General features: G+C 30.0%; 1 protein-coding gene and 1 long non-coding RNA gene across 2 annotated transcripts; one reads left to right on the top strand and one right to left on the bottom strand.

The window, feature by feature from the left end:
* The first annotated feature begins 8,609 nt into the window (after positions 1-8,609).
* Positions 8,610-19,563, top strand: LOC114074301. Its single transcript, XM_027912158.1, has 5 exons — positions 8,610-8,658; positions 9,016-9,171; positions 13,723-13,814; positions 18,782-19,034; positions 19,556-19,563. The coding sequence occupies exons 1-5, from the start codon at positions 8,610-8,612 to the stop codon at positions 19,561-19,563; spliced, it is 558 nt and encodes a 185-aa protein (XP_027767959.1).
* An 894-nt stretch (positions 19,564-20,457) lies between these two features.
* LOC114074384 lies at positions 20,458-21,071 on the bottom strand. The gene is made up of 2 exons (XR_003574769.1): positions 20,976-21,071; positions 20,458-20,544 (listed from the first exon to the last, which is right to left on the bottom strand). It is a non-coding gene; the product is annotated as an uncharacterized LOC114074384 (long non-coding RNA).
* Between the last annotated feature and the right edge of the window lie 448 nt (positions 21,072-21,519).

Below are 21,519 nucleotides of genomic sequence, written 5' to 3'. Positions count from 1 at the left end.
TTTACTACGAATAGCATAAACCATAACCTACCTCCACCGAAGATTAGTGATCAAGCAAGCAAATTCCCCAAAGCTTTGTTTTTCCCTCTTCGTTAGTCTCTCTCTCTATCAATCGATCCTCTCTCTCTTCCTGTTCTTTTTTTTTTCTTATTCAAACCCTCTTTCTTTTACCCTAATTAGCATATAATTAAGTATAAAAGATGGCAATAATAACCCACTAATTAACTCAAGGTTACCTCTTTTAACCCCCAAGTAATTAGACTTATTAACATTAACCCTCTAACTTTATAATTAAAGCAGGAATAGTCCAAAACGCCCCTTAAATTACTAAGCAGAAATCCGACCCAGCCTGGGATTACGCAGTCTGCGACGGGCCGTCGGGCCTGCGACGGTCCGTCCTGCAGGTCCGTCACAAAGCTCAGAGACTAAATTTCAGTGAAGGGTCTGTGACGGCTCGTCGTGCCTGCGATGGTCCGTCCTGCCATTTCGTCGTGAAGTTCAGAGAGTCGATTTTGAGTACCCAAATTTCAGAATTCTAAGTGTTTTGGGACGAGACCCCCTCGACGGTCCGTCGTGCCCATGACGGTCCGTCGTGGGTTCCGTCGTCTCAGCCAGTTTTTTCCAGAAATAAAATATGCTGCTCAAAACGACTAAACAGGTCGTTACAATATATGTAATGAAATTGCACTTGTTCTTTCCTTGTTGAGTACAAAATATATTCAAACGACTTATTCGAGACATCAGTTGATAGACACTTGAATGTTTGATCCAAGGTTGAGTTACCCTTCTGCGCTACCATAGATATATCTTTGTTTGTCAATCTCTTCAGATTCAAATACTTTAGCCAATTAGATTTACACTTTATATTTTTTAGGGTTGCATCTCCATTAATAATTGTCTAGAGTTTTGGTATAATGACTTTCAGATTTCAAGAGTTTTAATTTTGAAATGTTTTTGACAAGAGATTGAGTTTATGAGAACTCGATGCAATATTTATTTTAAACTGCTTAGTTTTTTTTTTTTGTATGATTTGGATTCTTAAAATGGTTTGATGGGCTTGTAATTTGTTCTTCAATCATAGGGTAACTATAGGTGTCACTCATGATGATTTGGGTCAAGACACTCTTTGATTTAAGATCCTATATCATAGTAAATCATTTGTTCGCTATGGTAAACCTCACAAACTCAGAATCCTTTGCTATAGTGATGCCCTAATAAGATTTCAAAAATATATTTTCTATTTTAGATTTTGACCCTCTCTTAAATCACAATAAATAGATTGTTATAGGATAAAAGGTAGTAATAATTAACTAAAACTATTAAATACTTATATCATTTCATTTCTCATTGCATACAACGTTTTTCAAGGTTTTAATTGACATATTTTCTAATAAATAATTTATAAATCCTTTTGAGGGAAATAAACTTATCCACTAATTGGCTAAAAAATTACCAATTAACCCTTCATGTGAATGAAGTTTGATGATAAGGATAGAAGGTTAGTGAATAATATAGTGTTATGATCGTGCAATGAGAGAAGTAGGGACCTAGCCTCATTCTTTCTTCTTCATTTAGTGTATTGCTATTTTATATTAGTCATTCATTTTGTATTTTGCTATTTTATCTAATCGTTCTTTGAATACTTATATTTTGAGCTGAGGTGTTTCAAAAATGACATTTTTACCCATTAAGGTAAGGATAAAACGTGTGTATTTGGCTACTTTTTATTCTCTCAAGATATCAGTTGTGAATTACACTTGGTATCTTATTGTTGTGATAACCACGTGAATATAATTTTAATTTTCATAAAACGATACTACAATATTAATTATTGATATTGCTTATAACACTTATAATATACAATTTATATCTTTCTCAAATATTTTTTGGTACTACCTATTAGTTGTATAAAAATGGGAAAAAAATAATTTTTAAGATTGAAAAATCATCAATTCTTTTAGGTAGGATCTTTTAATCAGTTTAGGAAAAATATATATACATTTGTCATTTTATTCTAACATATTAGACATAGAACATTATATGATTATGAATTAGAATATAATATTTATGTTACCTTATCAGTTCTCAAAGATCTTATCCTAGTCAAAAATTTGAACAACCTTCCATAACTTCTCAACAAGGAAATGAATTATAAATGGACAAAATATAAATTAGTTTGATTTATTATCCATTTTTATTTATCAACATGTTGCAAAAACACACTATAAATAGTCTCTTGCACTTTATACAAAAGTATATCAATGAAATTAACTTGAGAATAATTTTGATTAAGAATGGCCAAATTTTTTAACTTTGCTGTTTGTTTCCTTCTCATCATTTCAGGTTTGTCTTTTTTACCTTTTTTTTTTTTTGAGATTTTGCCTGTTCATTTTATGAAATATATGCTATTTAAAGTTCTGAGGCATAAATTTTATATATTGATAATGTGAGGAATGTTTCATGATATATATGTATAATTTCATTGATTCTAATAGGTTGTTTCTTTGTTTTTCAAGTAATCATCTTTGAGTTTATATAGAGAGTTAATTATCTTATGTTATAGGTCAACTTCACATGAATATATAAAAATTCTCTATGTTAATAGAAGGTACAATCAAACTTATGATGAAAATAAACAACTCAAGCTTTTTTTATTACATGTGTGTAGTGAATATTGTTTTTCATGACTTTGATTGCAGTTGCATTGGATATTAGTCAAGTGAATGCACAACACAGATGTACGAAAATTCTGAATCCAAAAGGATGTGTTCTTTCCGATTGCAAAAAAGAATGCTTTCAAAAATACAATGGAAATGGTCTTTGCTCAAGTAGTGGTACTATTGGACAATATGTTTGTACTTGTGTTTACAATTGTAACCTTGATTAGTTAAATTCTGTAAATTAATTTTTATTTCAAAAATGATTTATAAGTAGTCTACTTGAAGGTTGTTCATTATATAAGAGAATGAATTTTTAATCCTTTTCTAACATTTACTTTATTATGTTTTAATTTAAAATTCTGATTATGAAACCTAATTGTGCAACTGAACTGAATTCGTACTACGTAGATTCCTTAAAGTAGCAAAACATATACTTTCCAAGTAAAAAATCTCCATTTCAAAGGTAGATCTAATTATTCGAACTTAAGTAACTTTTGTTCAAATTTTATAAGTGTTTTATGTCGATATGTTGTCTAATATATGAGGAATGTTAAAGAAAAAATATATGTTATATCAAATCAATTAACATGAAAAGTAATAAAATGTACATGTCACCCTATCATATAAAATGAAAAAAGTTAAACAAATCAATATATTAATAAAATAAATTATAAATTAAAAAAGTGATATAATATTGATGAAATGTGAAAGAAAACTTACCAAAAAGGAACACACATATACATTATACATACACCCACACATCAAATTGTAAAGATAGATTACAATTTCAATCCATTCTAATTTCTTTGGAGGATCTTATAAAATATTTTAATTTTTAATATTATAAATCTATTAGTAGACTTGTATTAAAAATAGTTTAACAGAAAAATGAATATACATGGTTCATTTTCATTGCTCCTATTATATTTTTTAGTGATGATCATATTCTTGACGTATAAGTCCATTTATATAAAAGCAAATAGTCTAATTTTGCAATGTAGAATTTAAAAAGCCGTTCAAGTAACTCATCATTAATGTACAATTTGTTTGACATTTTAATAGAAATTCATTAACTCAAATTGAAATGTTTTCCTAAGCACAAATTTAAAGTGACCATGGTAGTCTACACTAAGAAAAAATTCTTAATTAATTCATCGGGGTAAAATGTGTAGACATTTTACTTTAAGGTAAAGGGAAAATGCATAAGTACTCCATTAATCTATGTCCGAAATCTCAAAGACACATTTATACTATACTAAGGTCCTATTACCCCCTGAACTTATTATATAAGTAATTTTCTACCTTTTCCAACCTACGTGGCACTAGCTTGAAAAAAAAGTCAACCAGCGTTGGGCCCACAAGATAGTGCCACGTAGGCTAAAAAGGGGTAGAAAATTATTAATAAAATAAGTTCAGGGGGATAATAGGACCTTAGTATAGTATAAGTGTGTCTCTGAGATTTCGGGCATAGGTGGAGGGGGTACTTGTGCATTATCCCTTTTTTTTATAAAAAGTTGTGTAAGGTGGTAAAAAAAAGAGGTGTGACAGATGACGACTTTGTAAATAAATAATCCCTTATCAAAATATCATATTAATTGACTTTTTTTAAACTGTGTTAAGTGTGGTGTAAAAAAAAGAGTGTGACAATATGTCCAAGCTTGATTTATTTTTTCAATCATCTAAGATATTAAGAAACTCAAGTTTCGAATTAAGGTGAGTAAAACTCTCAAAATTGATGTTGGCATGAATGGATTTGTATGGGACATCAAGGGTCGAAGGTATGTTGCAAAATAAGGGCATTTTGGGAGGTTTCCGAGTCTCCAATTTTGTGCAATCAACTATAGCGGGCATCACACCACTATAGCAGGACATCTGTGCAGGAGCTATAGAGGTTGTACATGTACTATAGAGGGGGTAACTACTATGGCGACGCTGTTATAGTGGATCAGGCCCCTAGTGTAACACATTGCAACTCTACTTCTAGAATTTGAATAATTTGTTATAAGTATATGAACTTGAACCGGGTGAGTTCAATTTATCTATTTCTCAATATCTTTTAGATAATAACAATTTTATTTGTATAAAAATGAAAAGAAATAAAGTAAGAATGATATAATGATAGGGACATCAAGACAAAATCAATGGGTAAAACTGGCTATCCAACGCATCTCGAGGCATATATGCATACCAAGCCGACAAGATTGGAAACTGAAAGTAAAAATAATCCAAAGTAATATTTTCACAAAGTCTTTATACATCAAGTACTCGATAAGTTCAAGGTCGCGTGTCGATATATTAATAGTTTGTGTGTGGGTTTCATGAGAAAATCGAATATGTGTGTTTGTAATTACGTGAACATGTTTCATTGATAAACAAGGGTATATATATCATTAGGTTAAGAAAAAGAGAATTAATCCGATATTTGCTTAAAAGGAAAAAAAAAGAATTGGGAAAAAAGCCCTAGGCAACCACGCTGCAACTTTCAACGTTAAAAAAAAAGAGAAGAAAAACAGAGCTGTTGTGTTTCTGTTGCCAGCGAAGGACCAGGAAAGAGAGGAAAGAACGAAAGGGCGTGGGAAAAGGAGAAAGAGACGTATTCGAAGGTTTCACTTTCAGGTTCGAGGTAAATCCTTTTTGCTTTTCTTATCGTACAGCCTCTCCGAGATTATTAGTTAGGTATTTCACTGTAGGTGTTGAAATCTAAATATTAAAGGCTAATAGTTGGCAACAAGGGTTTTACAAACAGATAAATCATATATATTTTCTATCTATTTATGAGTATCAAGATACATGATTGATCAATGGATTTGGGCATGAGAAAACCAATAGATTGAAGTATATTTTATTCTACTAATGCCAAAATATGCTCCCAGTAGCATTAGTTGGAAATTACATTGTCATGCTGACCTTGAGTTGCTGTTAACTGTAGTAATATCTAAGAAAATTTTTTAAGCAACCACAAGATATGAATATTTAGAGCTTTTAACTTGTTGCTGCTGAAATTGAAGTTATATTCGTTACGGAATAAGATACTTTGACACATTGAGAATCAAACCTGAAACTTGAGGGGTGGGTATTTTAAATAGTTACAGAATTAGCTTAAACATAGAACCTAACTAGAAATTTATATGAATTTGATTATAGATCGACCAAAGAGATTCATATTACTCGAGTTGTGAACTTGGTATTTCAGCACCAGTACTGTGAGTAGTAATCTTACAAAAGTTGATGTTTTATAAATGTCATGATTTTTATATGGTTTATAAAGTAAATGTCTTACCGACTATTTTGAACATGCATGTGGGACAAGTCTATTACTGAATATCATACTGAAGATTATTTTGAGATGATATCATTCTTACAAGATATGATTACTGTTATTGAAAAGATTTTACACTTATTTGAGAAATAGTAGTTTGACAGGTGATTGTTAAACTTTGAAAGGATATGATATGGTAAGATTTAAATAATTAGTTCGATCTTGAAATGCTTCTACTGAATCACAAGAAGAACATTATTGGGAGGTGCACCTTGTAATTACACACCGATTACTGATAAAGCCCTTGCTAGTGGGAAGGTAGAACTATTATACCGTTACCAATATCCCTCGAGTAGGGATGTACCGATATGAGTATTTAAGTCCTTTATGAGGTGTTCACTGTTATAGGTTGCTTCGTAAAGAAAAGCCTCACTAATTACAATTCATCCTTGGAAACCTCCCAACTATAAGATTTGATATATAAATGTTTTCTAAGTTTACTATTCCTTGTTCACGTGGATAACAATCTTATTAGTTGTTATAGACATTTGTTGGAATTCTTAGAGTCACTCCATAGTCATTTCTTTTATTATAAGTTATGAGTATTTTTTTCGTATTGTAAACTGGTGTCTAGTATGAGACTTATGTTTTGGAATTGGAATTAGTATTTTTACTCTTCGAACAGTTTATTGATGAATAAGGTGGGAAAAATATGAGATTGGTTGGCTGCGTTATTGATTTCTGTTACAGGTAATTTCAGAATAGGCCCAAAAATCTAAGGAAACTTCCTCTGTCCGATTTTCTGTAGATTTCTGGTTAAGGCTTGCTTTGGAACTCTTCTCCTTAGCGCCGGTCACAATTCTAAATTGAGTCGTAACTTTCATGCATTAGTAAAAGGATTGTAATTGGTAATTTGTAACATGTTGTAAAAGTTGATGTATATATGCATGTGTTGGCATATTTATATAGTACTATGTTGTAGTTACATGTTCACATTTGTGTTTTGGAATTGACTGTATGGTCTACTGGTACACAATGTATATGTAATGAAATTGCACTTGTTCTTTCCTTGTTGAGTACAAAATATATCAAGCGACTTATTCGAGACATCAGTTGATAGACACTTGAATGTTTGATCCAAGGTTGAGTTACCCTTCTACGCTACCATAGATATATCTTTGTTTGTCAATCTCTTCAGATTCAAACACTTTAGACAATTAGCTTTACAGTTTATATTTTTTAGGGTTGCATCTCCATTAATGATTGTCTAGAGTTTTGGTATAATGACTTTCAGATTTCAAGGGTTTTAATTTTGAAATGTTTTTGACAAGAGATTGAGTTTATGAGAACTCGATGCAATATTTATATTAAAATGCTTAGTTTTCTTTTGTTTTTTTTTTATGATTTGGATTCTTAAAATGGTTTGATGGGCTAGTAATTTGTTCTGCAATCATAGGGTAACTATAGGTGTCACTCATGATGATTTGGGTCAAGACACTCTTTGATTTAAGATCCTATATCATAGCAAATCATTTGTTCGCTATGGTAAACCTCACAAACTCAAAATCCTTTGCTATAGTGAAGCCCTAATAAGATTTCAAAAATATATTTTCTATTTTAGATTTTGACCCTCTCTTAAATGACGATAAAATAGATTGTTATAGGATAAAAGGGAGTAATAATTAACTAAAACTATTAAATCGTCATATCATTTCATTTCTCATTGCATACAACGTTTTTCAAGGTTTTAATTGACATATATTCTAATAAATAATTTATAAATCCTTTTAAGAGAAATAAACTCATCCACTAATTGGCTAAAAAATGACCAATTAACCCTTCATGTGAATGAAGTTTGATGATAAGGATAGAAGGTTAGTGAATAATATAGTGTTATGATCGTGGAATGAGAGAAGTAGGGGCCTAGCCTCCTCCTTTCTTCTTCATTTAGTGATATCAGTTAATTTCTCATCATTATGTGTATTGCTATGATATATTAGTCACTCATTTTGTATTTTGCTATTTTGTTTAATCGTTCATTGAATACTTATATTTTGAGCTGAGTTTTTTCAAAAATGACATTTTTACCCATTAAGGTAAGGATAAAACGTGTGTATTTGGCTGCTTTATATTCTCTCAAGATATCAGTTGTGAATTACACTTGGTATCTTATTGTTTTGTTAACCACGTGAATATAATTTTAATTTTCATAAAACGATACTACAATATTAATTATTGATATTGCTTACAACACTTATAATATACAATTTATCTCTTTCTCAAATATTTTTCCATTAGTTGTATAAAAATGGAAAATAAATAATTTTTAAGATTGAAAAATCATCAATTCTTTTAGGTAGGATCTTTTAATCAGTTTAGGAAAAATATATATACATTTGTCATTTTATTCTAACATATTAGACATAGAACATATATATGATTATGAATTAGAATATAATAATTATGTTACCTTATAAGTTCTCAAAGATCTTATCCTAGTCAAAAATTTGAACAACCTTCCATAACTTCTCAACAAGGAAATGAATTATAAATGGACAAAAAATAAATTAGTTTGATTTATTATCCATTTTTATTTATCAACATGTTGCAAAAACACACTATAAATAGTCTCTTGCACTTTATACAAAAGTATATCATTGAAATTAACTTGAGAATAATTTTGATTAAGAATGGCCAAATTTTTTAACTTTGCTCTTTGTTTCCTTCTCATCATTTCAGGTTTGTCTTTTGTACCTTTTTTTTTTTTTTGAGATTTTGCCCGTTCATTCTTATGAAATATATTCTATTTAAAGTTCTGAGGCATAAATTTTATATATTGATAATGTGAGGAATGTGTCATGATACATATGTATAATATCATTGGTTCTAATAGGTTGTTTCTTTGTTTTTCAAGTAATCATCTTTGAGTTTATATAGAGAGTTAATTATCTTATGTTATAGGTCAACTTCACAGAATATATAAAAATCTCCATGTTAATAGAAGGCACAAACAAACTGATGATGAAAATAAACAATTCAAGTCTTTTTTTATTACATGTGTGTAGTGAATATTGTTTTTCATGACTTTGATTGCAGTTGCATTGGATATTAGTCAAGTGAATGCACAACACAGATGTACGAAAATTCTGAATCCAAAAGGATGTGTTCTTTCTGATTGCAAAAAAGAATGCTTTCAGAAATACAATGGAAATGGTCTTTGCTCAAGTGGTGGTACTATTGGACAATATGTTTGTACTTGTGTTTACAATTGTAACCTTGATTAGTTAAATTCTCTAAATTAATTTTTATTTCAAAAATGATTTATAAGTAGTCTACTTGAAGGTTGTTCTTTATATAAGAGAATGAATTTTTAATCCTTTTCTAGCATTTATTTTATTACGTTTTAATTTAAAATTCTGATTAAGAAACCTAATTATGCAACTGAACTGAATTCGTACTACGTAAACTCCTTAAAGTAGCAAAACATATACTTTCCAAGTAAAAAATCTCTATTTCAAAGGTAGATCTAATTATTCGAACTTAAGTAACTTCTGTTCAAATTATATAAGTGTTTTATGTCGATATGTTGTCTAATATATGAGGAATGTTAAAGAAAAAATATATGTTATATCAAATCAATTAACATGAAAAGTAATAAAATATAGTTGTCACCCTATCATTTAAAATGAAAAAAGTTAAACAAATCAATATATTAATAAAATAAATTATAAATTAAAAAAGTGATATAAAATTGATGAAATGCGGAAAAAAACTTACCATCAAGGAACATACTATACATTATACATACACCCACACATCAAATTGTAAAGATAGATTACAATTTCAATCCATTCTAATTTCTTTGGAGGATCTTGTAATATATTTTAATATTTAATATTATAAATCTATTAGTAGACTTGTATTAAAAATAGTTTAACAGAAAAATGAACATACATGGTTCATTTTCATTAATCCTATTATTTTTTCTAGTGATGATCATATTCTTGACGTATAAGTCCATTTATATAAAAGCAAGTAGTCTAATTTTGCAATGTAGAATTTAAAGAGCCGTTCAAGTAACTCATCATTAATGTACAACATTTTGTTTGACATTTTAATAGAAATTCATAAACTCAAATTGAAATGTTTTCCTAAGCACAAATTTAAAGTGACCATGGTAGTCTACACTAAGAAAAAAATTCTTAATTAATTCATCGGGGGAAAATATGTAGACATTTTACTTTTAAGTAAAGGAAAAATGCACAAGTACTCCATCAATCTATGGGGAAAATATGTAGACATTTTATTTTAATGTAAAGGGAAAATGCACAAGTACTCCATCAACCTATGCCCAAAATTCCAGAGACACACTTATACTATACTAAGGTCCTATTACCCCTTGAACTTATTTTATAAGTAATTTTCTATTCCTTTTGGGCCTTCATGGCGCTAGCTTGAAAAAAAAAATCAATCAGCATTGGACCCACAAGATAGTGCCACGTAGGACGATAAGGGCTAGAAATATTATTATTAAAATAAGTTAAGGGGGTAATAGGACCTTAGTATAATATATATGTGTCTCTGAAATTTCGGGTATAGGTTGAGAGATACTTGTGCATTATTCCTAATATAAAATATAACTTTGTTGTTCAACTTTTAAAGGGTATTTTGGATTAACAATAAAGCTCGTTGAGAAATAGAAAATAGTAAGTTTTAATATCTAATTATGTATTAAGTGTAGTTTAATTATATTTATTGATTTAATTTTAGAAGTTAGTCAAAGCCATTTTTGAATTAAAAATATTAGTGAAGGGCATTTTTGTTATCAAACTTCAAATCTAAAATCTTCCTCCCTTTAATATAATATAATATGATATGATGATTACTATGATTAATTGCTCATTTATTTTGTATCTTGCTATTTTAATTATTTATTTGCCTTAATCCTTCTTCGAATACTTTTATTTAAACTGAGGTTTCTTAAAATTGACCTATTTACCCCATTAAGGTAAGAATAAATAATGTGTACCTTCTACTCTGTCAAGATCTCACTTGTAGATTACGGTTGGTATGTTATTGTTGTTGTAACCTCTAATGTGATTACAATTTTATGTAAAAAAATTACTACTAGAATATTAACTATTTATCTTTGTTTAAAACACTTACTATATTATAATTTATCTCTTTCTAATTATTTTTTAGGTACTAACTATTAGTTGTATAAAAATGGGAAAAAATAATTTTTAAGATTGAAGAATCATCAATTCTTTTATGTTTGATCTTTTAATTAGTTTAGGAAAAATATATATACATTTACCATATTATTCTAACATATTATCTATAGAACATATATATGATTCAAAATTAAAATATAATTATTATGTTACCTTGTAAATTTTCAAACTTTTTATCTAATTTTTCAACAAGGACACAAATTATAAATGGACAAAAAAATAAATGAGTTTGATTTTATTCTCCATTTTAATTATCAAAATCTGGCAAAACACACTATAAATAGCCTCTTGCACTTTGCACCAAAGTAACATTGAAATTAACAGGAGATTAATTTTGTATAAGAATGACCAAGTTCTTGAGCTTTGCTCTTTGTTTCCTTCTCATTATTTCAGGTTTGTCTTGTATACTCTTTAGTAATTTTTAAATTTGAGATTTAACCTCTTCATTTTAATGACATATATGATATTTAAACTTTTTTATATAAATTTTTATATACTAATAATGCGAGGAATGTTTCGTAATGTTGTTTTTCATGAATTTGATTCCAGTAGCATTAGATATTAATCAAGTGAATGCACAGTGCAAATGTACTGAAGTTCTAAATCTAAAAGAATGTATTTTTTATGATTGCAAAAAAGAATGCTTTAAGAAACACAATTGTAACCTTGATGAATTAAATTCTCTAAATTAATTTTTATTTCAAACACATAAATGATTTACAAGTGGTCTATTTGAAGGTTGTTTTTTTATAAAAGAATGATTTTTTTAATCCTTTTCTAACAATTATTTGTTTGTGTTTTTATTTAACCATCTGAATATCAAACCTAATAATCCAACCAAACTGAATTTATACCATGTAGACTCCTTAAAGGAGCAAAACATGTACTTTTCAAGTAAAGAATCTCCATTTCAAAGGTAGATCTAACTTCTGTTCAAATTTTATATGTATTTTATATCGACGTGTTGTATCATATATATGAGGAACAAGTTTTTTTCCTTTCTTGAACCCTTATACGAAAGTAGATCCTCGACTATTGTGAGACACATTTCCATCAAACGTTGTGATATGCCTCTGATGAGTATATGAAAGTTCACTAAATTGTTATATAAAATTAATTTCTAAACGTAAAATTGATTTATAGTCTTTTTAACGAATCCAAGCCTAAGAGAAATATCTAAATGTGTCTTTATTTAAACTCAATATTAAAATATAATTTACTATATAAATACATTTCTTTGGTATGGGGTGATTATTTTTATTTATTTTAAACCTACCAAATAATTCAGTGTAGTTATATACTTGCACGTCCCAATCTATGTGATTATTTTTATTCATTTTTGTATAAGATAATCCAAAATAATATTTCCACAAAATCTATATGAGTACTATACATCAAAGATTCATCCCTCTCATATTAGATCCCTTCTATCACATAGAGATTTCCCCCAAATACAAGACTACTAACTCTTGCCACTCCTTGCCTCACACACCTCCCTTATAGTGTTGGGTATATAGCAAGAGTTAATGGGAAATGGAGGGAAGATGAAGAGAGGAACTTTGAAAGTTGGGAACTTGAAAGTCCTCTTATGATTCAGTAAAAAAGTTTTCTCCCTCATCGACGGTGGAAAGAAAAATAGATAAGTTTAAATAGAGAAACACTTGTATTAATTTTTAAAAATGGTTGAAAAGAGGGACTTTCCCTCACGCCGTCGTCGCTCGCTCGGCTCGATTTTGGCTTTGAAAAATGATCGACAAATTATTTTTTGGACAAAGTTTTGTTTTAATTATTTAGGTAAATTTAATTAATTTATTAAATTAAATTAAATGGCAAAACCATTTCAATTGTTTAGTTAATTGATCGAAAAGTTTCAATTATTTAGTTAATTGACCGATCCAATTCAGATCCACGCGCAAATCCATTTTATTTAAAATTCTTTGCTATTTGTTTGAATTTCTCGCCGTTGGAGATTATTATAAAAGGTTGAAACTTTCAGGAACAACCATGACCGTTTAAGGTTGCAAATTTAAATGGTCGTGTGGAAACTGAAAAGTTGCAACCTTTTGGAACCAATTACTTTTTGCTATAAATACCAGTTGATCTTCAGACTTTTTACTTACAAAATTTTTTGATTTCTTCTTCTTCTTCACAAAGTTTTTTTGTGTATGTTACTGCGGTTGAGTGACTCGCTGACACCAAGGTTTTTGATATCAATACACTGGTGATTGAGATATTTATATCCTGGGAGGACATATTCCAAATCAAACCTTGGATACTAGAGGGGAATAGTTTCCATAAGGGGTTGGTATGTTGTACAAATTTTATCTATTCTTCTATTCTTCACTGATTCATTGAAAACTTTGGTAACTTCATGTTTCTGCAAAGTTTCTGGTAATCAGTATTTTTGTTTTAAACACTGATTGATAATAATCTTAAGAAAATTAATAATTTTTTTTTAAATTTGTGTTTCTGGTGGAGACAAAAACCTTCGTGGTTTTATATTCCTAGTAAGTTTACAATTTAAGTTTTCACTTACTGAGCCATCTGTATTAATTTCTGTTTTTTACAGATTTTGAAATGGCAAACAATAATGTGACGGTCACTGTTGCTGCACCATCCCAAACTGCTGTACCACCAATGAAATCGAGAAAATTCTCTGATGTGAATTTCAAAGGATGGCAACAACGGATATTTTTCTAGCTTACCGCTCTTGGTCTGCAGAAATTTATCAACGAAGAAAATCCAGTGCCTACTACTGATATGTCAGACATAAAAAGTTCATGATCATTGAAGCATGAAAACGGGTAGACTTCCTATGTAAAAGCTACATTCTAAGTGCTTTAGAGGATGACCTATATAATGTCTGTAGTGTAATTACAACTTCGAAAGAGTTGTGGGATGCACTTGAGAAGAAATATAATACAAAAGATGCATGCTTGAAAAAGTTTGTGGTCGCGAAGTTTTTAGACTACAAAATGTCATATAGTAAAGTCATTGGATCACAAGAGCAGGAACTTCAATTTATTTTCCATTATTTGATAGTTGAGGATATGGTAGTTAATGAAGCGCTTCAAGTAACTGCAACGATTGAGAAGTTACCTCCTTCATGGAATGACTTCAAGAATTATCTAAAGCACAAATGTAAGAAAATGAAGCTTGAAGATCTTGTGATTGGCTCAAGATTGAGGAAGATAATAAGACCAAAGAAAAGAAGTCTCGTAAGAGTTCGACAATAATATGAGTTATTATTGTTGAAGAAGCTCCTACCAAAGGGAAGAAGAGAAAGAAGTCCAATGGACAAAAGTCAGAACAGACCAAGAAGAAATTCAAAGGCAACTGTTACAACTGCGGTAAGAGTGATCACAAGTCTTCTGCTGTAGTGCTCCAAAAAAGGATAAATACAAAGACAAAGACAGACAAAGACAAAGTCAAAAGTCATAAAAACATTGTTGAAAAGATGGAAGATTCAAATAACCTTTTTGCAATGATCTCAAAGTGCCACTTAGTTGGAAATCCTAAGGAGTGGTTTCTCGACTCAAGTGCCACTCAACATATTTGCTCAGCGAAAGAAGCCTTTACGATGTATGCTCTTGCTGAGTTCGATGGAGATTTATTCATTGGGAATACGACAACAACAAAGATTGTAGGAACTGATAAGTAATATTGAAAATGATATTCGGCAAGGTGTTGACTTTGAGCAACGTTCTGCACGTTCCTACTATTAGGAAGAATTTAGTTTCTGCTGCACTACTCGTTAAGAACGGGTTTAAGTGTGTCGTGGTCAGTCACAAAGATGTAATAAGTAAGAATGAGATGTTCTTAGGAAAGTGCTATCTCACTGAGAGTTTCTTCTAACTGAATCTAATGGTTATTGATAGTTTTAATAAGAATTCTGCATTTGTTTACTTATTCGAGTCAAATGATTTATGGCTTGAATATTTGGGATATGTAAATTACAAAGCCTTGCGGAAATTGATTACTTTAGAAGTATTGCCTGATTTTAAATGCAATAAATTGAAATGCAAAATTTGTGTAGAAAGTAAGTTTGTTAAACATCCTTATGAGTCTGTTAAAAGAAATTCAAAACCTTTAGACTTAACTCAAACAGATATATGCCATATGAAGTCGACACCATTTCATGGTGGGAAAAAGTATTTATAACATTTATTGAAGACTGCACTCAAATTTTTATGTGTATTTTCTTAACAGTAAGGATAAAACAATTGATGCATTTAAGCAATACAAAAATGAAGTAGAGAATCAATTGAATATAAAGATAAAAATGATTCAGAGTGATATGAGTGGAGAATACGAATCTCCTTTTGCAGAGATACGTTTAAAATATGATATTATTATTTAAATTACTGCACCCTATAACAGTCAAATGGTTTGGCAGAATAGAGAACAGAATATTAAAGGAAATGATGAATGCCTTGATAATCAGTTCTGGTTCACCACGAAACCTTTGGGGGGAAGCCATCCTTACGGCTAATAAGATACTCAATAAGGTACCATGTAGCAAAATGCAATCAATTTCATATGAATTATGAAAAGGAGGGAAACCCAACTTAGAATATTTCAAAGTGTGGGGATGTCTAACCAAGGTAGAGGTTTCTTTACCCAAGAGGGTGAAAATTGGACCCAAACTCTATGACGCATTGATGTCAACTCGGACTAGTTCAAATTTTGGTAATTTAATTGTGTGCCCCAAAATTTCAGCTGGGCACCGAAACACTAATCAAATCAACACTAGTCATTCAACAACTCAATCAACAAGGATTCAACAATGTTCTTCAAGAACTTCACTTTTTTTTTTTCATTCAACCAACTAGAAAGTCAATGAATTGAAACAAGTTTGGTGTGTGGTTGAACTGACCCAACACTAAAAGATATCACATACCTTGATAGAGATCACCCCGACGAATTCCACTCACAAAACTAGACATTCTTGGTGAATTCTTGACTTCTCTCCCTTTGTTTCTTCTATTCTCTTTTCTCCAAGCCCTAAGCGTAATTCTAACTTCTCCAAACTGATCTAAGACTTGTTTTTACCTCAATAAACCCCTAAAGCGAAATAGGAATCTATTTTGATGAAAAGACTAGTTTGCCTTTCCCTAAATTCGGATTAAGATTTTCCTCAATCCAACAGCCCAACTTCCGAAAGACATAACTCACTCATACGATATCAAAATCGCGCAAACTAGGCGGCGTTGGAAAGATTATTCGAAATCTTTCCACCAATACCTAGATGAACATCTAACTCATCGTGATCTAGGAGTTATGACCATTAAAAAATGACCAATGCTCACTTTCTTAAATTCCATGTTTGATCAAATTCTTAAGCATCGCAATAAATCTATATTTCCTTATGATATTATCTTGTCACTGTTGGGAACAAATGTTGTATTTCAGTGAGCACCTTCTTTTCTAAGAGGTGGAATAGATATCAAATAATACATTCACTTATTTGAGAGATGGAATGAAAAACGGGGAACATAGTAACATATAGTCTGATGCAAGTTGGTAATTTGAATAATGCTTCTTCATTGGAGTCTGACAATTTGATATTAAATGTATGATTTTTAAATATTTATGCTAAGAAACCAATTTTTCAGTACATTAGTCATATCAACTAACTACAGATCCAAGCTTAGTCAACATATATGACTTAAAATATACGTCTTTATTAAGAGGAGGGAGGAATTAAAAGGTCGTTGCTCCACGAAGGAAAAATAAGTCAACAAACTTCATGAGGAGCACACTGTCAACAGGTCTTGAATAGAGAATTTGTTGTCTGCATTTTCAACTTCTATCGAATTGTTCTCTGCTTCTGTCATATCTTTATCACCACTTTTGTTTCTTTCTTCGATTTTAGTTTCTTTGTTATCTCGGGTGAGCTTTGAATTCATTGTCAATGTTTTGTACTAATTTAATCATATGCTATCGTGATGGAGCTTGTAAAAATTAGGTTTTAAGATATACAATATATGTCTGTGGATAAAAAATCGATGGTACCAACTTCTTCTTAAATTCACTTCTCTGTTGCAGCCAAAAATCTCTTACCTGAGCCAGCTTAGAAGATGAACACAGGTTTTCTGCTCTTTCAGCTACTTAAGTGCACTTGGAAGAGTGTTTTTGGTACGTAGGAAAATGTTTTCCAATTTTCTCATGCTTGATTGAGTTAAATGTTTTTCAAATCAATTCATTTTCCTCAAATTTAAGAAAAATGACTTATCTTCAAAAATTATGAAAAACATTTTCCAAAACTCTCTTCCGACCTCCATATCCCACCCACCCTCAACCCCCCAAAAAAATTAATTTATTTAAAAAAAATATTTTCAACTTCAAAAATTCATTTAGAAAATGTTTTCCTACATACCAAACACACATTAATGTGTTCTGATGGATTTTATGCTCAACTTGGTGGCTATGTTATATGAATTAGCCACACAAATTCAATTTAATTGCACATTACCACTATTTTGTAGTTCACTGAGAAATTAAAGTTCATCACAACAAAATAAATATTGGGCGCACGGGCGACTCCCACTAGTATCACTCAGAAATCACAATATAGTATTAAATTTTGTCAAAATTCTTTATCCGTATTAAGAAATCTTTGAAGTCTGAATACATATAAATTTCAAATTTCTCTATCTTAGTAATTTTTATTGAGTTATTAATTTCATTTAAACAAATTCATTGTACTTTCATAATAACTCTAGAACAAAATCAACCACAATCCCAGTAATGACCTAATTTGTAAATACTCCTAATTTGTATGATTTGGACTCATGTAAGGAAACCTTATCAAATTAAGTATGGAGTTAAAGGGAAGAGTAGAATTAGCAGCCCAAAGTATACACTTTCAAATTAAGTAACTTTGACCCAGCCGACCCTATTTCTTCTAGCACCAGCTACTACCTTATATAATTACTTTAATTTGAAAAATGTCATCAATATCATGCAAAATTTACCGGCCCTATTTCTTCTAGCACCAGCTACTACCTTATATAATTACTTTAATTTGAAAATATCATCAATATCATGCAAAATTTAGTCAAAGGATTTATGTCGATGTCTTTGTTTCTCAAATAGAGCAAATAGACTCAGACTCGAACCTATACAAGTGTAAAAGCAAGGAATGATTACCAAACAACACAGTTCTCAACAAGCAACAAAATAAACAAGGCAAAACTAGTTAGAAAACGAATACTATTTTCATTCCAGCCGAACTAACTACAACCTACATAGAAACCAGTCCAACCTTTAGCTTTACTTTTACCATCTTTGGCTCTTTTGTTAAGTGAGATTTGAAATAAATCTCAATAATAATTTATTTATGATCCACATGACATTAGTCTAAGAGGTGATTGAACATTACTTGAGAGATATTGCTATTCGACGAGTTACATAGTTTTCCACTACAAATTTAATTTACTCTAACTATGAGTATTATAATTTATAGTACAGTTTTCATTTAATAGGTAATAAGAGTAAACAAAAAATATCCAGCAACTATAGTCTCCAGTCCAAGTTATGTAGAGAAAAGTCTGGAATAACGTCCAAAGCCGCCCGTCTCTTTTAGTTTCAAATGACATTGTGGTTCTGGCAATTGTCAAAGTCAGTGTCCAGGTGGCGGCCCTTGTCCTGGTCCTGTTACTGGTGGGGACCTCGGAAGCGTCATCTCAAATTCCATGTTTGATCAAATGCTTAAGCATCGTAACGAAAATTCTTGTCAAGGAAAGAATAATTTCTACAATTACAATGCCTTTATCACTGCTGCTAGGTCTTTTCCTGGCTTTGGTACAAGTGGTGATATCAATGCCCGTAAAAGGGAAATTGCTGCTTTCTTTGCCCAAACCTCCCATGAAACTACTGGTATGTGTATAACCATTCAGATCGAACCATTAAAATATAATTTCATTTTATTTTATTTAGTAATTATATATAATTGATTAAAATATCATTAAATGATAAAAGTGTGCTCTATTTTCTTTAATAACTTAAGCTTTTAAATAAGATAATCACACGCTTCTAACGGTTATTGCTATGTTATGGACCATTACATTGGCTTGTAAAGGTAAAAATAAAGTCTGAGTGATTGGCCGTATATACTATAATTGCTTATTTTAATCACTTTTATAATAGCTTTCCAAAAAGTACATTAAAGAGTTTGATAAACACATTTCATTTGGCCAATCTTAAAACTAAAAAAAAATATTTTCTATGAGAGGGAGAAGAGACAGTAGAAACAAAAAAGGAAAAGGAAAAGATGGTTGTTTAATAATTTAGAGATAAATGGGTAATATATTAGCAAGTAACAGTTTGGTAAACACAAAATTTTGGTAAGAATACTTTTGTGTTGAAAGAGTTAATTATCTGCTTTTGCTTCTTGACAGAAGCATAATAAATTTGAAATTTTCTTTTCCACAGCATAAAAGGGTTGCTTATGCAACATTTGTAATCTCAAAGAGATTTGATAAAAGATTATCACAAAACAGATACGAAACTTAATAACAAAATTCTCAAACATGAAATTGAAATGAGTAGAGTCTTAATTATGAAACTGTATTCGGTAACATCATAACACCAACTGATACCCAAGCGCATGTAGGCAACAGAATACACTCCTCCTACTACAAAAGGAATCACTCAATCTGCATAAAGAATACATTTTGAGAACTCAGTACAAGCATAACAGAGTCAATTTACACCTTAATTTTTGTTATAATACCTTTTCTTGTTTTGCTTTTGGTGGACTTTGCACGACATCACTTTGTTGAGGAGAAGTCTTAGCATCTTCCNAAAAAAAAAAAAAAAAAAAAAAAAAAAAAAAAAAAAAAAACAAAAAACTAAGGGGAGATTGTGTGAAATTTTAAGGGTATTCAGATTTAGGGTGACTCGACAGTGTTAAAAAAAAGACATGTGTCTTAGGCCTCCAAATTTAAGGGACCTCATTTTTTAAAACAATAGGTTATAAGTTGTTATTTTTTAACAAATATTGAATACTATTTGCAGAAAAAGTAAACATTTCATGAAAAATGTAAGGATTATTAAAAGAAATTTGACATATTTGGAGTACTATATTTAATGAAAAATAATTTAAAATTAGAATGGTTACATTATCAGATGAAAACTATAAGAATTAAGTTATTAACAATTTAAGTTTAAGGCCCCATTTGCTTTTTGCTTTAGGTCACTATTACGCTTGAGTTGCTCCTATAATCAGATTATTGCACTTACTTTTTTGTGGCTCATTGTTTTCTCAATGGAATCGTGTTGAGCCTTGTCCCTTTTTCTCATCACTATCTACATCTGCTTGTTTCTGCATCATCTTCTTTCGATCCTCCTTTTATTTCCTTCTCATTTCAGTTTCATGCCAAAGATACTGTGAAATTACAAAAAAGAAAAAAAAAACAGTTAAAAGAATTCATGTTCACAGAAAATTAAAACATTCCTTGGAATGAGCACAAAGAGTTTAATTAATTGGGAAATCACTACGTGAAGCTTTCTCCTTATAATAAACATTAAACAGAACATATTCATGTACATATAAAAATCTTTTATCAATTTTAGAACCATGAAAAAAATAATGAATGAATTTTTTTGGAAAAATTACAATAAAATAAAATTTTTATTTCCCTAGTACAGATTAGGTATCAAAAAGAATTATTATTATTTTTTCAATCATGGTTTCCGTTGCCTATGCCAAACTTAGATTGAGCATTAAATTCATACAATTACAAATTAAACATTGATACATGAGATCATCAATTCAAAATTTAGTAAACATCACAAAAATTAATTAATGTAACTCACCATCACATATTCACTGTCCTTCATGATAGGGGAAAAAGGATTGAAATGGTGTTTCTCTATCGCGCTTATCTTGTCTCTGCTAAACATGAATTAATTGAAGAAACAAAATCAGCTCAGAAAAATAAAAACAGTGCTAACAAAATACTAGAAAATTCACAAAGAAAACATTATGCTATAACCAAATTATTTGAACGAAAATTGGAGGAAAAAACATCAATTACTTCAAATCAATAAAACAACATACACACACAAAAAGGAATCTAGATAGAAAGAAAGAATTGTTTGCAAATATAAACAGATAGGAAAACTCACTTTTTTTTTTTTTTTTGTAATTTGACAGAAGGATTGTGTACAAAAGAAATTATTCTCTCTATATATGTGTGTAATTTGTGTAATCTAATTTGTGTAATCTAATAGAGTTTTTTGTTTCAAACTTTCTCTTTTTTTTTTAAATTTTATTCTTTATTTATTAATAGATTCTAATTTAAGTTTTTTTTCCCATATATCAATACGTACGAGACACTTATGGACATAAAATTATTCA

The sequence above is a fragment of the Solanum pennellii genome, chromosome 10 (assembly GCF_001406875.1).
Source record: "Solanum pennellii chromosome 10, SPENNV200".
Lineage (NCBI taxonomy): Eukaryota > Viridiplantae > Streptophyta > Magnoliopsida > Solanales > Solanaceae > Solanum > Solanum pennellii.
This window is presented reverse-complemented; position numbering and strand designations above follow the sequence as displayed.

Coding starts and splice junctions, on each gene's coding strand:
- LOC114074301 (XM_027912158.1), top strand. CDS start 8,610: ATGGCCAAATTTTTTAACTTTGCTCTTTGTTTCCTTCTCATCATTTCA. Junction 8,659..9,015: donor TTTCCTTCTCATCATTTCAG/GTTTGTCTTTTG, acceptor CTTTGATTGCAG/TTGCATTGGATATTAGTCAA. Junction 13,815..18,781: donor AATCGAGAAAATTCTCTGAT/GTGAATTTCAAA, acceptor TGTCAAAGTCAG/TGTCCAGGTGGCGGCCCTTG.